The sequence below is a fragment of the Phyllostomus hastatus genome, unplaced genomic scaffold (assembly GCF_019186645.2).
Source record: "Phyllostomus hastatus isolate PE091 unplaced genomic scaffold, TTU_PhHast_1.1 phas_scaffold_501, whole genome shotgun sequence".
NCBI classification, from domain to species: Eukaryota; Metazoa; Chordata; class Mammalia; order Chiroptera; family Phyllostomidae; genus Phyllostomus; species Phyllostomus hastatus.
Window position 1 is genome coordinate 10,667,671 of NW_025334033.1, and position 23,340 is coordinate 10,691,010.

General features: G+C 38.8%; 1 protein-coding gene across 4 annotated transcripts in view; it reads right to left on the minus strand.

The window, feature by feature from the left end:
- Positions 1-946: 946 nt before the first annotated feature.
- The window catches only part of TTBK2 (tau tubulin kinase 2), a 136,197-nt gene continuing 113,803 nt past the window's right edge, over positions 947-23,340 (minus strand). For all 4 annotated transcript variants that reach the window (XM_045822252.1, XM_045822251.1, XM_045822253.1 and 1 more), the window contains 4 exons: positions 21,062-21,273; positions 18,532-19,120; positions 10,289-11,556; positions 947-8,012 (listed from right to left, as the gene is read on the minus strand). In XM_045822252.1, coding sequence (XP_045678208.1) covers positions 7,550-8,012; positions 10,289-11,556; positions 18,532-19,120; positions 21,062-21,273 — 2,532 coding nt within the window. In that variant the 3' untranslated portion in view covers positions 947-7,549. The remainder of the gene's footprint in view (positions 8,013-10,288; positions 11,557-18,531; positions 19,121-21,061; positions 21,274-23,340) is intronic.

A 23,340-nucleotide genomic window follows, 5' to 3' on the forward strand; every position in this document is an offset into this window, starting at 1 on the left:
TTCCCAGTAGTTAAGTTTTCTAGATTGACCCTCATCACCCTAAAAAAGTTACGACAAAGTTGGCCTAACCTCATTTGACCTTTTTCAGAGGCTAAGTTTGCAATCTCCCCTGCCCATGCAGAACCTATAGGCTTTCTGCACTCAGCAGGTTGACCATTAAAGACTTTGAGCCCGAGTTCTTGCTGGGAGGCTTTTTACAATCCTCAACCCATAACCCTTGAAGTGCCTCAGGCTCCCCTGCACACAGAATCGCTAGTTTGTATCTTTACATCCCTTACATGTTGTAATGATGGGTTTACACCAGATTAATATTTCAACTACTTTGCAATTGAGATGGTAATAGTCACATTCATGATTAGCTTTTGGGAGCTTGAGTTATTTCTTAATTTCTCTTATTTTGAAAACCTGAGAGCCAGCACTTTGGATGTTGCTGCTCACTGGGAAATCAAGGAAGAAAACCAGGGGGAGAAAGACATACAGCACCAACACTCCAGGCCAGCCCAAACCGGGAGACGTGAAGCAGTGCCCATGTGAATGTCTCCTAAGAGTTCCTCTCCTTCAAAAATGATTATAAGTGGAAAGGAGAGGGTGGTGGGGACCAAGAATCACTCCAGTGCTATGAGGGGTGGTCCCTGCACAGAAGGAAAAATACTTCCAGCCAGAGATAGAATGATGGACTGAAAGGGTGCTTTTAACACTTTTATCACATGGGAATCCATCTCATATCCCTGAACCCTGGGTTTTCATCTGCAGGGATACTGATAGTTTGTATTCAGTCCAGTGCTTTTCTAAGCCTTCTAAATGTGGTACTACATTTATATAACACTTTATGCCCTGTTGATCTTGGAACTTCTGTGCATTTAATAACATTATTAAAATTAGAAAAATATTTCCCACTTTTTAAATCCAAGCCATCATACAAACAGAACTAGAGTTGCATGCGGAATGAATATTTTATTACTAGATTATAAAAATAAAATACAAAATAATTTTAAAACAGAACTTAAAACACTGTACAAAGCTTTAATATGATACAAATGGTAAAATTAAATAAATAATTACACTTTTATGTACAGATGACCTATACAAAAGCACTCCATATTTCTTCCAATACTCTATGTCCTTGGTTGCCTGAGCAAAAATGCATAAAGAGGGCTGCTTGGAGGGCAAAGGGACACAATACCTTTGGAGGCATTTCCAAGAGCAATTTCTCAACACTCTGATTTCATGAAGAGGAGAAGAAAGGGAGAAAACTTGAATTATTAAAGTCCTCTATGCTAACTTATTGGTCTTGCTCGACGAGAGTGAATTCTGGTTTGTGGTTCAATCTGATTAAACAGCTGCCAATAATTCATAACTTCCAAGATTTATATCTAACGCAAAACTAGGTATTTTTCCCTTCCTTTTTTCCTAAAAGTTGTAAATTTGTAAGTAAATGGCCTAATTAAATCAGCACTGGCTATTTTAGGAAAGGAGTCAGGAGGAGGACCAGGGCCTGTGTATCAGGGGGAGAGAGGTGAGGAGGCTCAAGCCTGGGTCATCAGACCTGTTCTCTTCTTGATTTGGTTCACCCGATCTGACTTCAGAGCCCCAAGTAGCACACTGTTATAATTCCTTTATCTTCCTATTCGTATCTCTGAATGCTTTTTATCTTAGTGAACTGATTTACCTATCTGGTGTGAAAAGCGTAAAAATAAAATAGTTTTGAAAAAGTCCGAAGGGCATCCCCTCTCTGGGGTGCTCCCTAAAAAAAATCACATTCAAGCTTTGGTAGCCTTGTTTACTCCTGGAGGTGAGTGGAGAACACCCACATGGATTCCAGGTCTGCCGAGTGTGCTGCACACGGAACTTGAAGGATTTAAACTGTATGTTATAGCAGGAAAGCCATGGCAAGAGCAGTTTATACAAAAATGTGATTTACTTAATGTTTTTAACTGTGAGTGAACACTTCTGTACACAATATGAAATATTAAATGAAAAGAAATAAAATTCCATCCATCACTAATGTGTAAAATTATGTCATCGGCAAATTCTAGTCACATGGGCTCAAAGTCTGCCTCAGTGTACCTTATTCTCTAGGTCCAGGAACCAAGAACTCTTGGTCCAGGTTATCTGAGAGAGACATCAGCATCACCAGGAATACACATTATCCCCGGTAACTGTCACTTCCAATTAAAGAGGCAGACCCAGTTCAAGTTTTACAGGACAGTGAAGGAAACGGCTACCCTTCTTTTAAGATCAAGGATCCAGCCAAGTCTAAGGAAATATTCAAATCATTACTTAGGAAATGGTACTCCTGGCTACTCAGTGTGTTGAGATTGCATATAACCTAAAGATGATCTTGGTCGTGTCATGTACTTTAATTTTCTGACCCAGATTTGCTTAAGGGGAGTAATTAAAATGTCAGAGCTGATAATCACAACTGAGTTAGAAAATGTATTCATGGGTCAAGACTTGAATGTCCTCATTACATGTCAAGCCAGGGAAATGTAGGCACTGAGGTGTGCAGCATCCAAGTTCTCTTTTGCATGAATGGGGATCTTTATCCCACGTCCTGGAGCTACCTAAGAACTGAAGGAATTCCCCATATGCCTCCTGTAGTTCTCTCTGGCAAGGTTGGCAACAGATTCCTCAGGCTCTCAAAACTATCTGGATTAAATTTCTCATAATTCTAAAGGGACAGCCAAAATACTAAGAATATCTATGGTTAGATGTTTCCACACTACTCCTACATCCCTTTTCCCCCAATTTTTTCAAGAGTTTATTTGAGCCGTAATTGAGGACAACTGCTAGGGGGCAAGATCTCAATCAAATGTTCTACTCCCACATCCTTGAAGTCCACACCAGAGTTCTGCTGGATGAGACAGGGAAGCAGGATGTCCTTACAACTACCTGAGGTGTGCAATGTACTACATCCTTCCATGTGGTCTGAGAACTAGAACCATCTTATCCCCTTCTCTAAGTTATAGTTTAAGTATGCACCTATGGTTTCTGAACTTGGGTAAATATTGACATGTGAGGACTACCATGCCTTAATCCTATAGACTTTTTGTATTAAAACACAGATACATAATTGTAAATAAACTGTATACAACCAAACTCAAGGTTAAACAATGGAGGAATTGTCAATCATTCTTTCGCCTCAGTAAAACAGGTGCTAAAATCTCTCTCCCTTTAGGCAAAGCCCCAACACATCTGTGGTAAATGCACATAAGCAGAAATGGGCAGATGTTAAGAGAATGAATGTAAACAACTTAATTCCAAAATACATGAACATGACAGGAGAAATGGTCCCTTAACATATGCCACATTTTGACTGATGTAAAGGAATGAAAAAGTTTTAAAATGTGAAAACCTCGATGTCCAAGATTAAATCTAGACTTATCTACAAATAAATATATTTTCAAATAGACAGAGTATGATGCATTTCCCCCTAAATTCTGAATTCTCGATCTTGTTTCTCCTACCACCAGTTCCTTATGTTAGATACACAATGTGGTTCCTAGAACAAGGTTGGAGAAAAGGCATCTGTTTTTAATTCAAAGCTATTGGGCATAGAAAAACTAATTATTGTTTTAACTATCTGTGTTTGGGTTTATAAAACATGCACCAATGTACCCTTTTTCCTTATATGTTGAATATAACCATAAAAACATTCATTTAAAAATCTGTGGCTTAGAAGGAATCTCTGATGATTACCAAAGAACCTCAAGTTCCCACTGTGGCTAGGAGGAACTGAACAGAAAGAGATACTGTACAACTAGTCCACTGTGTTAGTAAGCAGCTGAAATCGGCTTAGTATTTTAAAGCAAAAATAAATAAATAAATAAATAAATAAATAATGTGGATAGTACCAGTGGGTCTCAATGACCATTTTGCTACTTATTTAGGACTTGGCATCTTTTACTTCACAACATGCAACTTAAAAAATAGTAAATGTAGCTATGTCACCAGCCTGCACACCAAGAATGACAGTGCCTGCCTAAGACTTACCACTTAAAAGAGGTTTATAAACCGTGCTTTAAAGTTAAATTTGATGACCCAATTTTCCTTTTTTTTTTAAACTATACGTTAAAGTTAAAAGCTGTGCAAAAGATTACTATGTGGAATTTTTAAATCTTTTAACCCATCTGTATGCCCTGGAGATTTGGTAACATAATTTAGAAAATGCTACCTAAAAGGGACTAAACTGTCGCTAACTCCATCTGCTATTCCACCCAAATACTCCAGAGATTAGAAGGGAAGGGAAGAGCAAGTGACTAGGTAACCAGCCATTTTGTTATGATAGGAGAAATGATGAGGCACTTGATTTTCAAAAGTTAATTTTAATTTCTGCCCCAAAATACTTTTAGTGTAGTTTGGCTTGACGTTAATTAATGGCCATGTCCCTCATCTTAGGTAGAATGACCAAACTGGTTTAAAATTGGATAATCTATGTTTTTCACTGAAACATATCATCACTTAAAAAAAAAAGACAGAGAGAGAGAGAGAGAGAACCAAAAACAACACTACTCGTTCTCTGTATCATACTTTAACATACTTTAAAATAAAAAAATAAAAAGGAAAATCCCTGTGCCCAAAGTGCTGTGCTTAGGGCTGTGAATTCTCTTTTCAGCTTGAGACATGGAGCACCTGAAAGCACAAACTGCATTTAAAAATCATAAGTAAATCTCTACAGAGGGTGGGGCAAAAGTGGGCTTACAGAGTTTATTCTTGTATTATTATTTATTAATTATTGTATTAATTTCCATACGAACAAGGAAAACTACCTTTGTCTCCCACCCTGTATAAGACAGTAGTCCTTTAAGTGGACCTCTTGATACGTAAGATATAATTAGTCTGTGTTCTTTTGAAAGTATCAAGCAGAAAAATCTTTGGTTAACTCTTTTCTCTACATGCAAAATAAAATATTTTTACACGAGGCTGTTTCTGGATCTTGAGTTTGTTGGTATCATTAAGAAAAGGGAGCAACACAGTGGAAAAGTTGGGAGAAAAATGAAAGGAACTAAGAAGAAAGAGAAAAAACAGTAAGTTGCCATGTTGCCATCACTGTCTGTCTTGACTGCTAGCAGAGAAATGCCAGTAAGATACAAAATAACACATACAGCACAACTGCAGCCTCATCAGCTTTTCCAGTGGGTTACCATGAACACATTCTGACTAAAGGGGTCAGGATTTAAAGCTGGCTACTTTTAGCACAATTTAGGTAATACAACAGAAAAAAAAGATAATTTCTTAATTGTAGATTACTCTCCCACCACCCCTTAAAAGGTGAGGTTAAAAGAGTAAAGTAAAATGGTAATTTTAAGAGATTTTTTTCAAAAACCAGTTTACATCGGACCCATGATTATCATCTCAGTCTGTCCACTCTCACTCCGCCGACAGCATCACGTGATCGACATGACAAAGCTTTTAACCAGTGTTACAAGCACATCCTAGTCATTTTTCCCCTATTAAAATCTTTTTACAATGAAAATTAAATAACCTATCTTGGCTTGTTTAAGGACTGCCAACCCTCGCATTATATACAAGGAAGGCAAGAAGAATCTTAAGTGTCACATGCCAAGAACATATTTTCAGAAAATGAAGATAGGCAAGGCCCAAGTGTACGCGAGGCACACAATAAAATTTCACCATCTGTGATCTTTAAACAAATGGAGAATGAGGAAGAATGAGTTCATATAAGCATATGTTTCTCTATATATTTATAAATATTTATATAATTTACCATGAAGACATGCAAATAGTGTTACAGCAACTATTATACAATATAATACAGAAGGACTGGTCTTCCAATATTAGAGCTGCTTTAGGTAAATGGTAAATATGTCTTATCTGTTGCATTCCTCTGTAGTGCTTAAAACCAGAGAGAAATCGACTCCACACTGTGCTACATTTTTTATGGGAGACCAAATATGCCTCAATAGTGTTTTGAGGGTTTTTTTGTTTGTTTGTTTTGTTGTTTTTTAAAGCTCAACACAGATAAAGAGAACAAGATAGTTCAGTGCAGCTTCAGGGCAACTTTGATGCAGCATTAGAATATGTTCACTTGGTGAGAAAATATATTTTTTTTCCAATTCATATTAGATTTGGCAGCAAACACAAGGTCAAAGAGAAAGCACAGATGTTTGCTAGAAGGCAAATTTCAACAGCAAGCAGACCAATTTACCTGACCTTGATAAGGTCTTTACAACACAAAAACACCAGAAAAAAGAGCCCATTTTCAGAGTCTACTATGATTTAATTTTGCCTGATTCCTGTTAGCAGAGGAGTAAGATTAGAACAAATATAATCCTCTTTATAGCTTTATAAATTGAGATTACAGGGAAATCAGGTCAAGAAACCCAAATGTTCAAACTAAAGCACAGGAGAAGCAGGTAATAAAACTTTAAAAGATAAATACTGAACCTAAATTTATTTCCCCAGATACTCATTCCTTATTGGCTAAATGTATAAAATACAAAGTCTGAGGATTACAAGTCTCAACAACATATCTAATTTCTTTCTATTTTTCTTTCTAAATCTCTAAAAGCATAAAGTCATATTCCACAGCACTGTACTTCCTTGGTATCAACTTGGAGGTTGACATTGGAAATAGTTGGTACCTAGAAGAACTGAGGAAGCAAGGTCTACTCTGATCAGTTTCCCTTCCACACAGAGGAAACTAAAGGGGGGTGGGGGGCAGGGGAGAAAGTTCTAACTTGAAGGGTATGAACCCCCTATTCTGCCCCTCTCTCCCTAAAGTACTAAAGCCTGCAAGCTAGCTCTAGCTCTTAGACTTGTCCTTCCATTACCTAAGTTTCATCAGTTATTTCTCACAAAAATATACTGAGAATATAGTGCTCCAAAGAAATATATTAGGACTAAAAAAGTTACTGTATTTGAAATTCTCAATGTGTGCTGCTAAAAGCATATTGGAATGTACTGTTAAAATAAAAGAAGAGAGGCTGGGTCAGGTGAGAAACACTAACTAAAAAATGTGAAACCAGGGAGAGGGTACTAGGAATGAGGCAGCGTGAAGGTGTGAACTCTCAATACAGACACACGTACAAGCCAAATATACGTATATCGGCACTGGCTCCCCAGGCACAGACTTCTTACACACTTAAATATTGGAGCAACTCTGACTCTCCAAGGTTGGGAAGTTTTGAGTGAAAATATTAAAATAGGAAGTTTCACTTTTGCTGTATGTTTGAGTAGAGCCTTCAAGAATAAGTAGGCTGAACCCTTTAAAATTCCATTCCATCTCCCACCTTTGACTTTTTTGTTTCAGAGCTAAAATAATGAGAGTTCATTTAATCAATTTATCCCTTTTGGATTTGCTAGTTTGCCCCTTCCTATGCAAAGGCATTGAATCCTGATCTGCTTGCTGCCTGCCTTAGGTTAATTCTTTATCATATATTTGTCTCCTTATAAATAATTTATCATGTTACTTTCTTTTGCAAGAAAAAATCAACACAGATTTTTTTTAAATTGACAGTACAAGGACACACATGCATCAGATTTAGGAGGAAGATCTTAACCCTTTCACAGAGATGCAGCCTCGCTCCTATCTGCTGAGTTTACTGGCTGACTTACTCTTCCCTGGGGGGGATTTAGCGCTGGCCGAGTGGTGGTGGAGGCTACCGGATCCTTTCAGGCCATTCTTGCTGGGTTTGCAATGCTCCTGTTGGCAGGACCTCCTGGAGGAAGAAGATCCCGAGTGGCTGGGAGGTGACTTGCTTCTCCCCAGATGTGGGGATGAACTCCTCTGGTCATGGTGGGGCCGTCCGGCCCTAGATGGTGAAGAACTAGATGTTCGAGGCAAAGAAGAGCTTCGAGGAGAGGCACTGGGACTCCTGCGAGGGATGACGGGACTCTTGGGTGGTGTTTTTGGATTGTGAGGGGATCCTGGACTCTTACACTGAGTAGTGCTCCGAGGTTTCTGAGATCCATTTTGAAGAATTTGGGCCAGGCGGGAGAAAAGGTCTGAGTCGGAATTGCTGCTTCCTAGAACTTTGTATCTGCGGAGTCTTAAAAGTACAAAGAAGAATTACTTTCATTTTAATTCACTTCAAGTGTGCCTATAATGTCACAAAGTCAAATCAGGAAACAAAGGAAATGGAGTTACTTTTTTACATACCAGTTATATGACCCTGGACAAATGATTTATCTCTTCTAGCTTTTAATGCGGATATTTATTAAAGTGCAATAACCCAAGTAAAGTGCTTAGTTGGATGCCTGCCATTCAGAAGCACTTAAATGTTGTTAGTCCCCTTCCTTCTATGGCATGTTTACTCTTCTGATTTTAGTGTAAAATATAATGTCTCTAGTATGTCAGCACATGTTAAGGCTCCTAGGACAGGAATTCTGCATTCATATATGCAGATATCAAACCCCACCATGTAAGTCTTCAACATGAATTATACTCACCAACAACAGGGACTACAGATAAAAGTATATTTCAGCTTCATTTAATGATTAAAAAAAAAGTCGTCACTGCTTTCTCTGGACCTCAGTTTCAAGCCCAAACAACAGCCTAAGATTTAGGAAAACTGAGTCTGGGGACTGACTGCCCCTCTTGATTGGCAACTCAGAATTCTAAATCGAGAAGACAGTATTCATATGAATAGCAATGTCTTCTTTGCCCTAAATGCCTTTCTATTGTAGCCCCAAATCCATTCAGTTTAAGAACTTAAACCTCAAAACTGCTGACATGCCCCGCCCCCTTACGGAGGAAGTGGGAGAAGAGCCTTCAGTGTGGCACTGGTGCCCGCAGGACACAGGGACGTAAACAGCCATCATCATTACCATGGGTCCACAACAAATCACTCATTTTTCTCTGAATTTTCTCTCCTCCCCTGTCCCTACCACCTACTTATTCAGAAAAATGACATGAAACTCATTCAAGTTAAGTCTACTCTCATGGATCTTATAGTAAAAATTGAAAAATGGAAAAAAATAATTCCTTTGTTCCAGGACCTAAGTGGGAAAGTTGAGTTCCCTCTGAGCTTCCAGATGAGTTCCAAGCTCGTTGGCTCTAATATCTGGCAAAATGCCACAGGCTTGGCTTAGTTACCAAGTGTTAATTTTAGGGGACACATAAAGTGCTAAATAACACATGATGATAATTAAGATTTGTCTGTTGCAGTTCAAAGTCGCTCAAGCCACAGACACACCATCTCTGTTACGCACAGGTGCGGAGCAGAAGAAAAAGGGGAATGTGTGAATATTGTTCATGGAGTCACCTTTTAAAAGTCTCAGTTAAATGACTGCTGTTTATCGTTTACAATTCCTCCTGTGGAAGTCTAGTCCCACTAGCACTTTGAATCCAATGTTTAGTTACCCTTGAACCTGAAATCCTAGGGCAAGTCAAAACTATTAGATAGGGGTAAGCAACTTCTGCTAGACAACGATACAGATAGAGTCTCACTTTAATGCTTCAGAAATCCTGTAACAGGTGGAGGCCTATTGTTGTATTATCTAGAACAGGCTATGATTTTCATGTGAATGTACTCTTTCACTTTATTTTTGTTAAAACACAGTCCTTTTCCTCTTCTCCAAGGGTTCAGACCATTCTACTCTGTGCAAGTGAGCAACGGTTCCAAGGACAGCACACTTAACTGGTTCATCACCTCCTAATATTTTCTCCTCTTCTTCAAAATATAATCATTTGATGGTCAACTATACATGAGAAATTCAATAAACAAGTATACATTCAGTAAATATTAAAGCAGTAACTTTATTATGTATAGTTGCTATCTATCAGCAGACAACTAGGGAAATCTATAGGATTTTTTTTTGGGGGGGGAGGGTTTGTTTAATTCATTATAATCAGATAAACAGCAGTGCTACCAGGGTCCAGTCATCAAATGATGGATGCAGTATTCTTCACTAGAATCTGACATCACAATGACATCTGTTATCGCAGGGTTCTGACTAGCCAAAGACAGAAAATTGGCTAGAATGGACTGGAATAGAAGTAACTTTTGTTGCAGGCTAATCAGTACTGCAAGAAGCTTTAGACATCACTCCCTTATTTCATTCTCCCAAACCAGGAGGCAAATGCTCAACCCATTCTATAGGTGGGGAAATTGAGGTTCATGCTGCAAGAAAGTAGGAAAGCTATGAATTAACCTGGATCGATCTGACCCCTTCTACTACACTGCTACATAAGGCTTGGGAAAGGCAGGGAAGGAAGCAGACAATCAGAAGCAGGCAACAAGAAATGAAACCACCGACACATCACAGTCAAGCAGACACAGAAACAGCGCTGCACACTTTACAGAGGGAGAGCACACAGCATTACCTGGCTTCTACTCCGGGCCTCATGGGTGGCTTTCCTGGTGGTGGCCGAGGCAAGAACTGAGATGAAGTTGAGCTACTGACTTGATCTGTGTTGACCCATGACACTGGCCTTGGAATTTTGCTCTTTCGGGACTGGGAGATGATGGGTGACAGAAAGCTATCTTCAGCTGACCTGCTCAGGGGGGAGTCTATGGCCAATCTTGAAAAAGGAGTGAACACTTCCTCTTCAGAAAAGGGAACGGGAACTGTGGCTAGTCTCTCCTCCAGCAGTTTATCAGAGGCACTTGAGAGGTCCCCAAGGAAAGACTTGAGTTGCCTTTTTTCCACCAGAAGCTTGACTAGGTCTGGCTGATAAGCTTTCTTTTGGAGGAGCTTTTCTTTTGCAGAGACTGGAGAGGATGATTCAAAAGCTGAGTCTATCTCTTGTGCTAAAACAGGGATTCGGCTGTGTCTAGTTACGAAGGATGACCTGACGACATCCTTCCGGGATGGGGGACAATGTTCACTCTCTGAAACACAATGAAACAGTTCTCTATTTCTAGGGGCAATTTTCTCTTTCTTACCCTCTTGGTGCAAAAAATTAGAGAGGTCGCCTTGATGATCCAGCAAGTCTTCACTCTTAATTTCATCATCCTTAGCTATCTTACTTTTCTGCATTGTTGCCACCTGGACGATCTGTCCTTCCTCATGTGGGTCAATGACTTGGGGAGAAATTTCTGAAGTTCCAACTGCCAGAAGCTTCATTATCTCATGATTTTTGTCTTGATTTGGCACCACACTAAAAGTCTGTGTCTTTGTCATATCAAGAGGTTCAGTAGTAGCTGAGTGATCCTTTTCCACAGTTGCCAAGTCTCCTGGGAGAGAGATCTCAATATAACGCTGCCCTTTACTCAACTTCTCATCTTCATTATCTGACCCTAGAAGGCTTTTCTCTTCAGTTTCCCTAGGGAGACTCTCAAATTCTCTCACAGCCAGTCTGTTATGGTCAGGAAGGTCTTTTGGTCCCAGATCTTGGGATTTGTCACACTCTCCAATATTGGGTAACATGTCAGGACCAATATAATCTATCTGAAGCCCCAAGTCAGTTCTGCTTCCTCCACTAGGAGGTTCTCCCTCTGTCACAACCAAGCCAGAGTAGTTCTCCCTTGGAGAATAAAGTTCCACAGTGGGCTCCATGGGCTGAAGGTCTTTCTTCTCTGGCTGCTGACCATAGTGAAAGCTTCCTGATGTCGACTGTGTAGATGCTACAGAAGGTCGAGGAATTGTAATCTGAAGACAGAGAATTAAAAAAAAAGTTAAAATGCAATAATGTAGAATATAAATGAAGATGTGGGATTTGAGCTTTAACACCTCAAATTCTAATTTATAAGAGGGACACTGATGTTGGCCAGGTCTGTCTAATCATACCTAAAACGAACAGTTCTGAATAAAATGCATGACACGCACGCTCCCCTACTCAGGAACTGTAAAGCACAGACTCACTCGAGGTTCATCCCTGCCCATTTCTACTCCAACGACACCAAGAATTAATGTGCCCTGAATGTGCCCCGACCAGTGACAGAACCCACAATCTGGGCATGTGCTCTGACCAGGAATCAAACCAGAGACCTATTGCTTTGCAGGACAACGCCAACCAACTGAGCCACACTGGAAAGGACAGTCTCATTATTTTTAGTTCATATAAAGCAGCCTCATCATTTATAGTTACTCCATGTTTAGAACTGGCCATGTGGCAAGAGATAGTATAGTATACTGCAAACTAACTATGATTTGCATTTGAACTTACAAATTATCCACTTACTTTCCTCTCATTCATGGGTAATAATTTCTTTCAAGAATAGCAATCCATTTACTTCTCTCTCATTCAGGATAATAATCTCTCTTCCAAATGAAAGGTATGTGGTATGTAAAATACCTATACCTCAAGTTGTTTTTTCAATAAATAATTTAGAAGAGTGATAGGTAGAATAATTTACAGGTTTCTACTATAGCCAAGAAAACCTGAGTTATAGAAACAAATCCCTGGCCTATTAAAAAACTGAATTTTAACTATTCAAATTTCTTTGGGTCATTACAAATCTACTACAGACTTCTTTTGTTGCAAGCATCTTTATATAATACTTTATACAAGTCTTCAAAATTATAAATAAAACTAAAATATTATTATTGAATCATATTTGTATGTAGCACATTTTTATTTCTAAAGAAATACACAGCAGCAGTAACATCTAAATATTAATGAGACAAACATGCTAAGAGAATTTTCCACTCACTCTTTATCCCTGTTGCTTACTCTGATTGCATTTATGTTGGTTACTTTGCTGAAGACATTATTAAATTGTGGTTTAGCTTATGTGTATTAATATGGTGGCTTATGGGGATGAGGAATAGAGAGGGCAGCAATCTTTGCTACACAGGTGGGTAAAACTGAAAACCCAAAGCCTCAAGACCTAAGTAATTGAAAAGTAAAAGTTGCTTTTTTCCTTCCCCTGTTACTCCACTCCTCAGAGACAGCCATTCACTATTAATACTGTAGTGTATATTTAATTTAAGAGATTTTGTGTGAGTACTAAAAATTATAAGCAAGCCACAGTTCACACCAAAAGATTAAGTCCCAAAAAAGACAGACTAAAATAAAAATACTTCTTGGCTGCCCTGTAATTACAGGTCATATACATGGCTAGAGGATTTAATAGTTTTCAAGCCCCTTTATGCCATACTCAAAGGTACTTTAGGCATAAATCTAGTCCAACTATCCCCAGCTTCCACAACCTATATATTTCTATCAGCATCTGTAACACAAATTTGTTCCTTTACTAGACTGAAGACCCTTGGAAGCAATGAGAAGGCACTGGGGCTTGAATTCTTGATGCCTTGCACAGCATCTGACACAGAGCAGATGCTCAGTAAATGTTGAATACCTGAGTGAATCAACTACTGGATGTTGGGTTCCTTCCATGAAGCCTCTCCCAAGTGACAGTCCAATCTATTATTTAACACTTCGTAAGTGGGCTTTCTTCACTTTCCAACTCAGTCCATTCAATCTCAGTCTTTTCTGACTGTTCATAGATTGAATTATGCTATCATACATAATTCCAGAGATGTAATGTCAGAGAAACAAAACTTTTCTATTATTACAATGAGCAGATTTTCCAGATCAAAAGTAGGAAACCATGGTCAGGTAGAGGACAGCTGATCACTCTCTTGTCAACATACATGCATTCAAGTCTCTCCCCAAAACCAATTCAAGGAGTTAGGTGGAAATCAATCCAAAAAGTATTCACCTTTTCACATTATTAGAGCATACATCTATTAATACATGACATGGATCATTCCTTTTTCAAGGGAGGCTCTGAGTAACTCCATGAGCTTTCACGCAGTTATTTTTGTCTACACAAGGGCTCCAAATATTCAGTGGAACACATCTCTCTGGAAAAGCCATATGAAACTACTATTTCAAGTAAGCTGTCACTGAAATGGCTCTCAAGTCTTCATTGCAACTGTCACACTTCAAGTCCTCATCATATTTGCATGGACTAATGATCAAGCCTCCTCACTGGCTGCTGCCCCAGCCCATTCCCCCCCACTGGGCTTCCAAAGAGCATGTCACTCTCTACCTTCAATCTTAGCACAGTTTCTTGTCCCACCGCAGCATGGCAGCATGGCAGGCCAAGGCCCTTTATCAAACCTCACCTTTTGTGGCTTGCTTCAGCATCTTTTCTTTGCCTTAACCTTCCTGACCATTTATTTAAATACTCTGAACTCTTGTGTTTCAAGCTTCTGTGCTTTTGCATATGCTGTGTTCATACCCCTGCATCTCCCTCCAGCAAATTTACTTATCCTTCAAAGGTCTCTTATTTTTAAAGTGCTCTTTAGCCATCCTAGAAAGATTTTAATTTTTCTTTCTTTCCCACTTATGAAAGTAATGTATCTTCACTGTCGGTAAAAAAAAAAAAAGATTAGAAAATAAAAACACCCAACATCGCACTCCTCAGTCCAAGGCGGATTCGTCGGTGTCCTCGTTTGTGCACACAGCTCCACTACTACCCACTCCACGTTGTTAGATGTAGGCCTTCACTGCCGACCCGGCAGGTTCCTGCCAACTGTTTATCCCTGCGGTACAGTGTATCCCTGAGATACAGCACAGCCTGGAACTTAGCAGAAACTTAAAACTGAAGGAATAAAAAGAAGAGCATTAAGGCAACACAATCAACTGCTAAAATGAATTTTATAGTACTGGTATTGGTATTCCTGTAAATGTAGTCAGAGGGATCTTCTTAATAGATGCTAACAGACAGATTAAAAAAAATTTACCTGACTTTCTTTTTGCCCTGCTCTCTCTTTGTGTATTATTTTATACTCTCTTTCTTCTCAATGTCTGAGAAACAGGACAAAGAGGAAAGTCTTATAGTATGTTGACAATCTCCTGGTGTGAGGAACAAAACAGGGTCAAATCTATCTGCCATCTGACTCTTAACAGATCATCTCGCTGTCCTGAGGCCTGGTGCCATCAGTGTAAAAAGGAACAAAAATATCCCCCCGTTTTCTCCACAAGAGCTGCAGTTAGGATCAAATATGGAAGTACTCTGTAAAATACGGCATTGGGCAGAAGTAGGTTTACAGTTGTTTATACGGACAATAATACAATCAAAACCAGAATAAACTCCGTGTTTCATGTACTCACAACTATAAACCTACTTTTGCCCAGCCCTGAATAAATGTAAGATAAGACAGTGGCCAGCCCCTAAGATTGCCCCCATGACCTCTGCCCCCTGGTATTCATACCCTTCTACAGTCCCTTTCTCCACATCGTGGCAGTACCGGTCTGTGTGACCAAAGAATACGAGAAAAGTGATGGTATGCCTCATCTGAGATGAGCTTATAAAAAAGACACTGCAGCTTCTACCTTGATGGAGGTGTGTTCTCGCTACCAAACTCTCCCTCCCCCATCTGTCTCTTTCTCTCCTCACTCACTGGGAAAGCCAGCTGCTATGTTAACTGTGGAGAGGCCCATATGCTGAGGAACTGAAGCCTGGTCCCTAGTTTCCTAGTGGGAAACTAGGGTCTGACAACAGTCGTGATAGGCTTGGAAGTGGATCTTCCCATCCCAGTCAAACCTTATAAGGAATTCAACCCTGGCTGACAGCTTGACCGGAAACTCATGAGAGACCCTGAACCAGAGCCATTAGATTAAGTCACTGCAGCATTCCCAACCCTCAGAAACAGGGCTGAAAATAATAACTGTGGTCTAAAGCTGATAAATTTTAGATAATTTGTTATACAGCAGTAGGTAACAAAGGTGCTATTATTATTTCCCAATCACATTTATACTATTTTCAAAGGTAATAGTAAAATGAAGCATTGTCTTTCTAAAGAACTATCTAGAACCAAGAGATCATGTGGTACAGTCTGCCATAATACTCTGTAAGGATATTTCTATATTACTGCTTCAAGTACAACCTTTTCCCTACCAAGAGTGATTACCAATGTCACATAAAACAGGTCACATTCTTCCTCTAGTCCCTGCCGTTCTGGACTAGAGGCTAGATCTCTTTTGGAAGCAGATCAAGTTACTTTTTCTTCTTTGTACTTGTTCATTTATGCCAGCCTGATTTTGTCTCTCAATTAGCTAATGAAAACAGAATTTAATATAAGCCAATACTTGGTCTTATTTTACCATATTGATGAGCATCATTTTAGAAATGACTGATAATGGGCCAATTTCATCACTGTTTACCCTGGGGAAAATCTAATTTGTAAAAAACAATTTTTCAATGTAACAAATTTATCTATCTTTCAAAATATATTTTCTAAAAAATTTATAGATACTATTTGATAATTAGTGATTTCATGTATATGGATAAGAGAAGTTCTAAACAAGGATCACAAATAAGTACTAAGAAATAGAGAACTAAAGAGTGCTCACGTTCACCCTGGCCAGTGTGGCTCACTCTTGGTTAAGGTACATGCCTAGGCTACGGGTTCAGTGTCCAGTTGGGATGCATCCCCAGTTGGGGCATATGAGAGACAACTGATCAATGTTCCTCTCTCACATTGATGTTTTTCTCCCGCTCTCTTTCTCCTTTCCTTCCCCTCTCTCTAAAATCAATAAGCGTGTCCCAGGGTGAGGATTAAAAAAAAAAAAAGAGCGCTGAAGTTCGTATCAGTTAGTTTAATATGCCTTCTGTACTTTGTCTATTTTATAGTTCCTACATGTTTTAAGATATCAGTACATTTTTCCTTCATATCATAAAAAAGAAACAAACCTCAGTGAAAAAGACACAGACTAACACACTATTTCCCATCAAAAGATATCTTAATTTAAAATACTCATATAGAATGGTAATATAGTTTATCATAACATCCAGCCTAGAGCATATACTCAGAGCTGCAAGAGATCTGGAGAAACTACTTGGCAGTACCCAATGTGCCTGTGATAAGTTAAGGAAGTGGTAACATCTGCTTTGTAAAAATAAACTCTGAATTTAAGTCTCAACAAGAGAACCAAGATAAACATATTTTTATACCAAGCCCCCAAAATGAAGGAAGTGGTAAGTTTAATACCTTAGACATAAGTAAAAAAGTGATGCAGCTGACAGTTCTTTAGAGACCTTCAGTTAAAAAAATATTTTCAAAAAAAATATTTTAAAATATTTTTATTTAAAAATATTTAAGGTCAAACTTATTAAATATACAAATACAAGTCTTTCAACAACTTGACAGAGAAAGTGATGCAGATAGTGTAAGAGAACCATGAGAACAATTTCTGTGGACAAGACAGCATTGATGGGAGGGAGCCAAAAATACTAGAAGAAATGAAGCCAAGGCTTTAGAAAGCCCTTTGAAGGGAAGTACATCCAAATGCTATTGGAAAAATACCTGAGCAACAGTGAGCATGTAGCACCTAGAATCAAAGGAAAGAAGCAATTGAACCTGGGAAGGTAGAAAGAGGGACTGAATGGAAAAGGAAAGATGGGTGGAAAAGGGATATAGCGTGATAGGGTTGTCTCTAGCCCACAGGGTACCCTTGTACAATTTGGAAAAGAATGCTCTTCAAAGAGAAAGTAGCCCTAAACAAAGATGCACAGTTTTGCTCACAAAATTTGGGCTGGATTTCTGCCCTATTTCCTTGGCTAGGCATTCAGTAAGCAACCTGTGTAACTATACAAAGTTGTTTTGGGAAAGAAGGAAAGACCAACTAGCTGATTTTTAAAAAAGAAGTAGGAATTTATTCTCCTATTTTGTAGTGCAGGTAAATTTGTACAGAACTATTCACAAAACCAAATTTTGTTACCTCTTCTCAGTGTTTTACACCTGTATGAGGAATGGTGTTCTAGTAAGAAAACATTTTAGCCTGGGGAACAATGTTATTTCTGGTGAGCTGAAAAAGGGGGTTGCTAGGTGATGATGGAATGGAAGAAAACTTGGTATTTCCACCCATGTAAGGACACATGTACCTGCTGGTGCCTAAGATTTCTGTACAGTTCCTTTCTGTCTCCATATCTGGCATTTCTGGAGCTCCTGCTACTCACACACTCACAGGGGAACACACTGCTTTACTAGAAACAACAGTATAACAGGAGTCTCCAGAGAGATGCCCAAACTGAGAGTAAACAGCAGTTTCCTCAAAATGTTCCCTTGAGGAAGACCTGTACCACAATGGCCTTCAACTGCTCGTTAACATGCAGATTCCTGGGCTTGCTCTATCCCAGAACTACTGAAGCAGGAGTTCTGGAAGTTTGCCTGGGACACTGTATTTTAAACAATGGACAGCAAAGCTGTAAAACAACTGCTTAAGAGAAATGTAAAACATGAGAAATGTCTAAGTAGAGGTTATAAAAGAGAAAGGGAAAAAAAGAACTAGACTTAGCAACAGTATAAAGTACAACCCATGAATGATTAAATAAATGCCTTCTTCACCATATTTCTAATGTAGATATAAAATATCTAGAATTATAAGTCTTTTTAAAAATCATATTACATACACACACAGATAGTTTTTGTGGCCTAATTATAAATGTCATTCTGAAATTACATTATAATGACATTTTGTGTATTGAGCTGGTATCCTGACAGGAAACCTCCAAATTTCATCCTGAAAGACCGACTAGTCCAGACGTGACTCCCTATACCCATTTCCTACTTAGGCCTCTGCTGAAGAACCTTAGTTGGTCAACTGTTAGCCCTTTCCTAATAACGCCTCGAGTGCACAGCAGAGATGAATGACAGGAACAAATCTCTTACCGCTGTAAGGGGTCCTTCCGCTTGTGCCTCCATTGGACTTGTGGGTGTTGCTGCAATAAACTGACCAGCAGCTCCAGCCTGGAGTTCTAGCCTATCTGTGTATTGTTCTAAAGCAGCAGTGGCAGGGCACTCCCCAGAAAGTGCTAAGATCACACCTGAGGTTTCCTTCTTTAAATGAACATTTTCTGCCCAAGGACTCAGCTGGAGCTTTTCATCTTGAGGTGATTCCTCTAGGACTTGAAGTACTTCAGGCTCTTCATCAGAAGGGCTCCCCGTTGTTTTATGGCCTAAAGCCTCATTTGTCCTAAAATCCCGAAGATCCTGCTCCTTGTCCACAATCACCCATTCTTTAGAATCAACTTCCTGTTTGCAAGAACTCAAGTTAACAGCTATAAATCCATTGCTGCCACCGCCATCTGCCTGCTCAGGGGTATTGGCAGAGGCAGGTTTAGAAGCATCTGGAAGATATTCTTCATCATAGTTCCAGATGTGGTCAGTACGGGCCCCAGCAGGAACACAAGGCTTATGAAGCAGCGCGGGAAGAACAGATTCCTTTCCTGCACTGGAATCTTTCTGCATTTTCTCCAGGCTTAAGAAAACAGAAAAGTTACTCAATTGCTCAAAGGTAATACTTGCTGCATACCCTATTAGCTCTATACAGAACTAATATTCACACACAGATTAGAGAAGAAAAATATGGATAAAGCACAAAGAAAGTTTCACAGCTTGGTAATACTCTTCTCCACTCATCTTAGCCCTGTTTTGGAAGATGGAACCCATGGGAGGAAGATGGCTCCCCTACTGGGCTGCAGGACAGGAGAGCAGCCTAAATGGGTTGATTTATATGATTCACTTCATGTTTGCTTTGTCAACTGAATCACACTGCCCTCTGCTCTCTGAGCGACTGAGAACAACTTACTCAAGGGACTTTTGCCTCATCTGAATCCCTACAAGAGGTAAGTAAATAAGCTAGTGGAAATAAGGAAAATACTTTATGAAGTTGTTTGTGTCTAGAGATGTATGTAAATGTATACTCATCTGATTACACTCTTTCAGAGGCAGGCTTTGAAGCAGAGAAGGTGCTGTATCTGCTTCAACCACACACGTCCAGCCCACTAAGCCCCCAGAACTCCATATATGGTGGTGGGGGTAGTAAGGGTGGTATAAGGTGGTATAAGCTTCAGGATGCATTTTCAGTTTTGTTGAACTAAGAGGCAATTGACATTGTATATACAAATTTCTCTGCTGCCTGAGGGGCAGGCAACATAGTGTGACTGGTGGTATTTGGCTGCACTGGCTTCTGAGAACTGTTCTCATGTGTAGGGAAGCAGTTTAAGCAATACACTTTCCTTTCCTTAAGTTTGTAATTACATGCTTCAATTCCATGTCCACTCTAGGTTCTAGCTTGAGTTCGTTTTCTTGGATTATTTCTGTTTTCAACTCCGTCCTACCTCTCAGCTCTTCCCTTAGCATGGACTCTCTTTTAAAAAGTCCCATTCTTTGGTTAGACTAATTCTTTACCAAACTAAGCTTTTATCCCTATTGTACCTTTATATTTATTCCCAATCTTAGCCACAACTCAAAATGTTTATACACTGCTCCAACCCTGGTACACCTTTTTGAGCACATCAACATGTAGACATGAGCTTACATCACACAGCTGTGAGATAGAATGATTGACATATGAGAAGAACACATGTATATGAAGGACTGTTTAAAATGGAAGCCAGACTGAACCTGGCCAGAGCCCCTGAACTGTCTTTGGACCTAGCAACCACGGTGTCAAATACACAACCTTTTTAACCTAATAGTACGTTGTCAACGGTAGCCACCAGGGATGTACACTGAAGAGTGTGACTATTATCAAAGTCGCTCAGGTCTTAATATTATTGAAGCCTTCTATAACTCATAAATATAGCCTGAAGTATTTTAAAAGTTTAGTCTATCTTCTGTTATCAAAATTTAAGGATAATGGCCTCATAACCATGAACTGCAAACAATTATTAGCATGTATGACTTGCTAAATTCCACCTTTCCTTCTCTCAGTGTAGATTGTGAGCTCTCTGAAACTCTATATCTTTCCTTTCTAGGTAGAACGATAAACTTATTCATGTCTATTTTTCCTATGGCACTTATTCACAGAAGGCCTCCATTAAAATGAATTGAATAGCCTCTTTCCTGCTTAATGCCTTCTCCAACTCTACACTGCACCTTCTCTATTCCAAATAAAAGCAATCACCTTACAAACAAAATCACTTCAAAATGTTCATTTGATTTGTATCTAGTATTATGAAGTTACCAGCTCCCACTGCTCAGCTTCCAAAGAAGTTGTAACAATATTAGGAAACAATTCACATAAAAAATCAGGATGATAATTAAAACATGGGTGAAGATGAGAACTTAAATCAGTGCTACAAAAATACAAGAATTTCTTACTTGAAAGACTTCACATATTAGAAATAAATAAACATTTTAAATAATAATAATATCTCAGTAACTTTTTTAAAAAAGAAGAAAAACTATTTTATACCAGGTCTCAAGAAACTTGTCAGTATCTGGCTTTGGTTCCAGTGTCAGATGTTTTTCCAGCTCAAAACTGTGGATAGAACGTAACTTTCGCATCAACGGGACATCTCTATCTGCCTGAGTAATCTCTGAGCGGACACGAATTGGTGAACCTAGGCTTGGAGCATTCAGAATACCATTTGCTTGACCATGGCTATTCTCCTCTTCAGTAGCGGCCTAGACAAAATATGAAAGAAAACCATGAAGAACATTCCAGTTACTATACATGGTAGTAATCATTTGAGTCTTTCAATAAAATACAAGCAAGTCATTAGGATGTGTTCTCAGAAGATTGGGATATTTTGGCTAGTTTATGTCATTACACACTTGTTTATTTACTCTTTATTGAGTTTTATTAATTTATTCCCAGTTTCAGTATTATTTTTTTTATATTTTTGGTACAAAGATAAACAGTCTAAAAATGTTTAACAACCTTTGCCTTTTGTATGATGTCTAACTAGAAGCTTCTAGGACCCCATGCACTAAACTAAAACTTGGAAAGGACATTCTCTTTGAGACAAGTGGTTTCACAAGATGTAGGAGAGGTTGCCAAGCCTCAATATCCCCTGCTGCATTCCCTCTCTAAAAAAACAACAAGAAGCTGTGTAGAGCAGAGGGCTGCTAAGCACGAGGCAGCGCAGAGGGGTGGAACCACCTAAGCACAGATGCCTACAGCAGTGCAATTATCAGGGAAATTAAGACTTACACCAGTTAGTGGGATGAGAGAGGGCAGCAGCTGAGACATCTTTTCTGAGAAAAGGCCCTGAAGAAGATGCCCAATTGGTCTTAAAGAAGGGGTACACTTTGGCTACCAGCAGAAGCAAAAGGCAATCTTCTCTAAAGGGAGGTTTCTTCACTCCCCCAATTTAGGTCTATAGAACTCCTACCAATTATTAATTAAAGAGTAAAACAATAAAGACAAACACATGAGAAGCATGCCACCATGACTAAGAGTCGGCAGAAGTGGTAATTTTTTAAAATATAAATAGCCCCCAAACTTCAGCTATCAAATTTGCTCAAATACAGAATATAGAACAGCTATGCATAAAATGTTTAAATAAATGAAGGTCATTATCACAAAGATCAACAAAGGATTATCTGGAATTAACTGATGAACTTAATATTAAATATTCAACTAACAAGTTAAACAAATTAGCCATAAAGGCCAAAGTTATGAATTGATATATTAGAAGACATAGAAAAATTACCTAAAATGAAGCACAGCAACAAAGTGAGAAAAATATGAAAAAAGATATTAAGAGATATGACAGATAGAATAGAGAAGCGTAATGTATGTTTCATTGGAATCCCAGAAAGAGAGAACAGAAAGAATAAAGAGGTGACAATATTTAGCCTGAGAATGGCTGTGTATCTCCCAGAATTGATTAAAAAAATATGAATCAAAGATTCAGAAAACATAAGATATCCCAAGAAGAATAAACAAAAGAAATATATGCCTAGTCATTTTGTAGTTCAAATGCAGAACACTAAAGGCAAGGAGAAAAGCTAAAAAGTAGTTGGGGAAGGAGGACAGGTGGAATGATCCTCAACAAAGAAAAAAATTAAAACAGCAGACTTCTGATACCAATAGAGGAAGCAAGAGGAAAAATATGACCAATAGATGAAGAGGATGTCAATCAAAAACTTTGAATCCAGCATAAACTATCTTTGAAGAATGAAGCCGAAATAAACACATTTACTGCTAAGTAAAAGTTCAAAGAGCCCTCCGCCAAAAGACCTCAACTAAAAGAACTTCTAAAGGAACTATCTGAGGAAAAAAAATGAGTCCAGGACTTCCAAAAATGCAAGAAAACGGCAAACATTTTTTTTAAATCATGTAAACATTACTTATATGAAAAAACAACACCACCAATAATCTGAGTACCTTTTTTAAAAAAGAAGAAATTAAAAAACAGAAGAGAATTAACAGAGATTAAATAGTGATGATGGGTGAAAGAGAACTAAGTGACTAAGATCTATTCCTGTGCTATGCCATTCTCTCACACACACAGACTTCCATAAGGGCTCGAACTAGACCGTTTTTCCCCATAAGGACAGTGTGCTCCTGCTGCCATAAAGATGGCACAGCTGACATTCTGAAAATCTGACATTGACTTTCTGACAACGTTTTCATTCGTTAGTCCTGGATTACTATTAGCCCAAATAGTGCTTTTTCAATAGCCAGACCACAGTGCACCTTATCACATCTATGCAGAGAATGCTTTTGCATATGACTCCCATGAC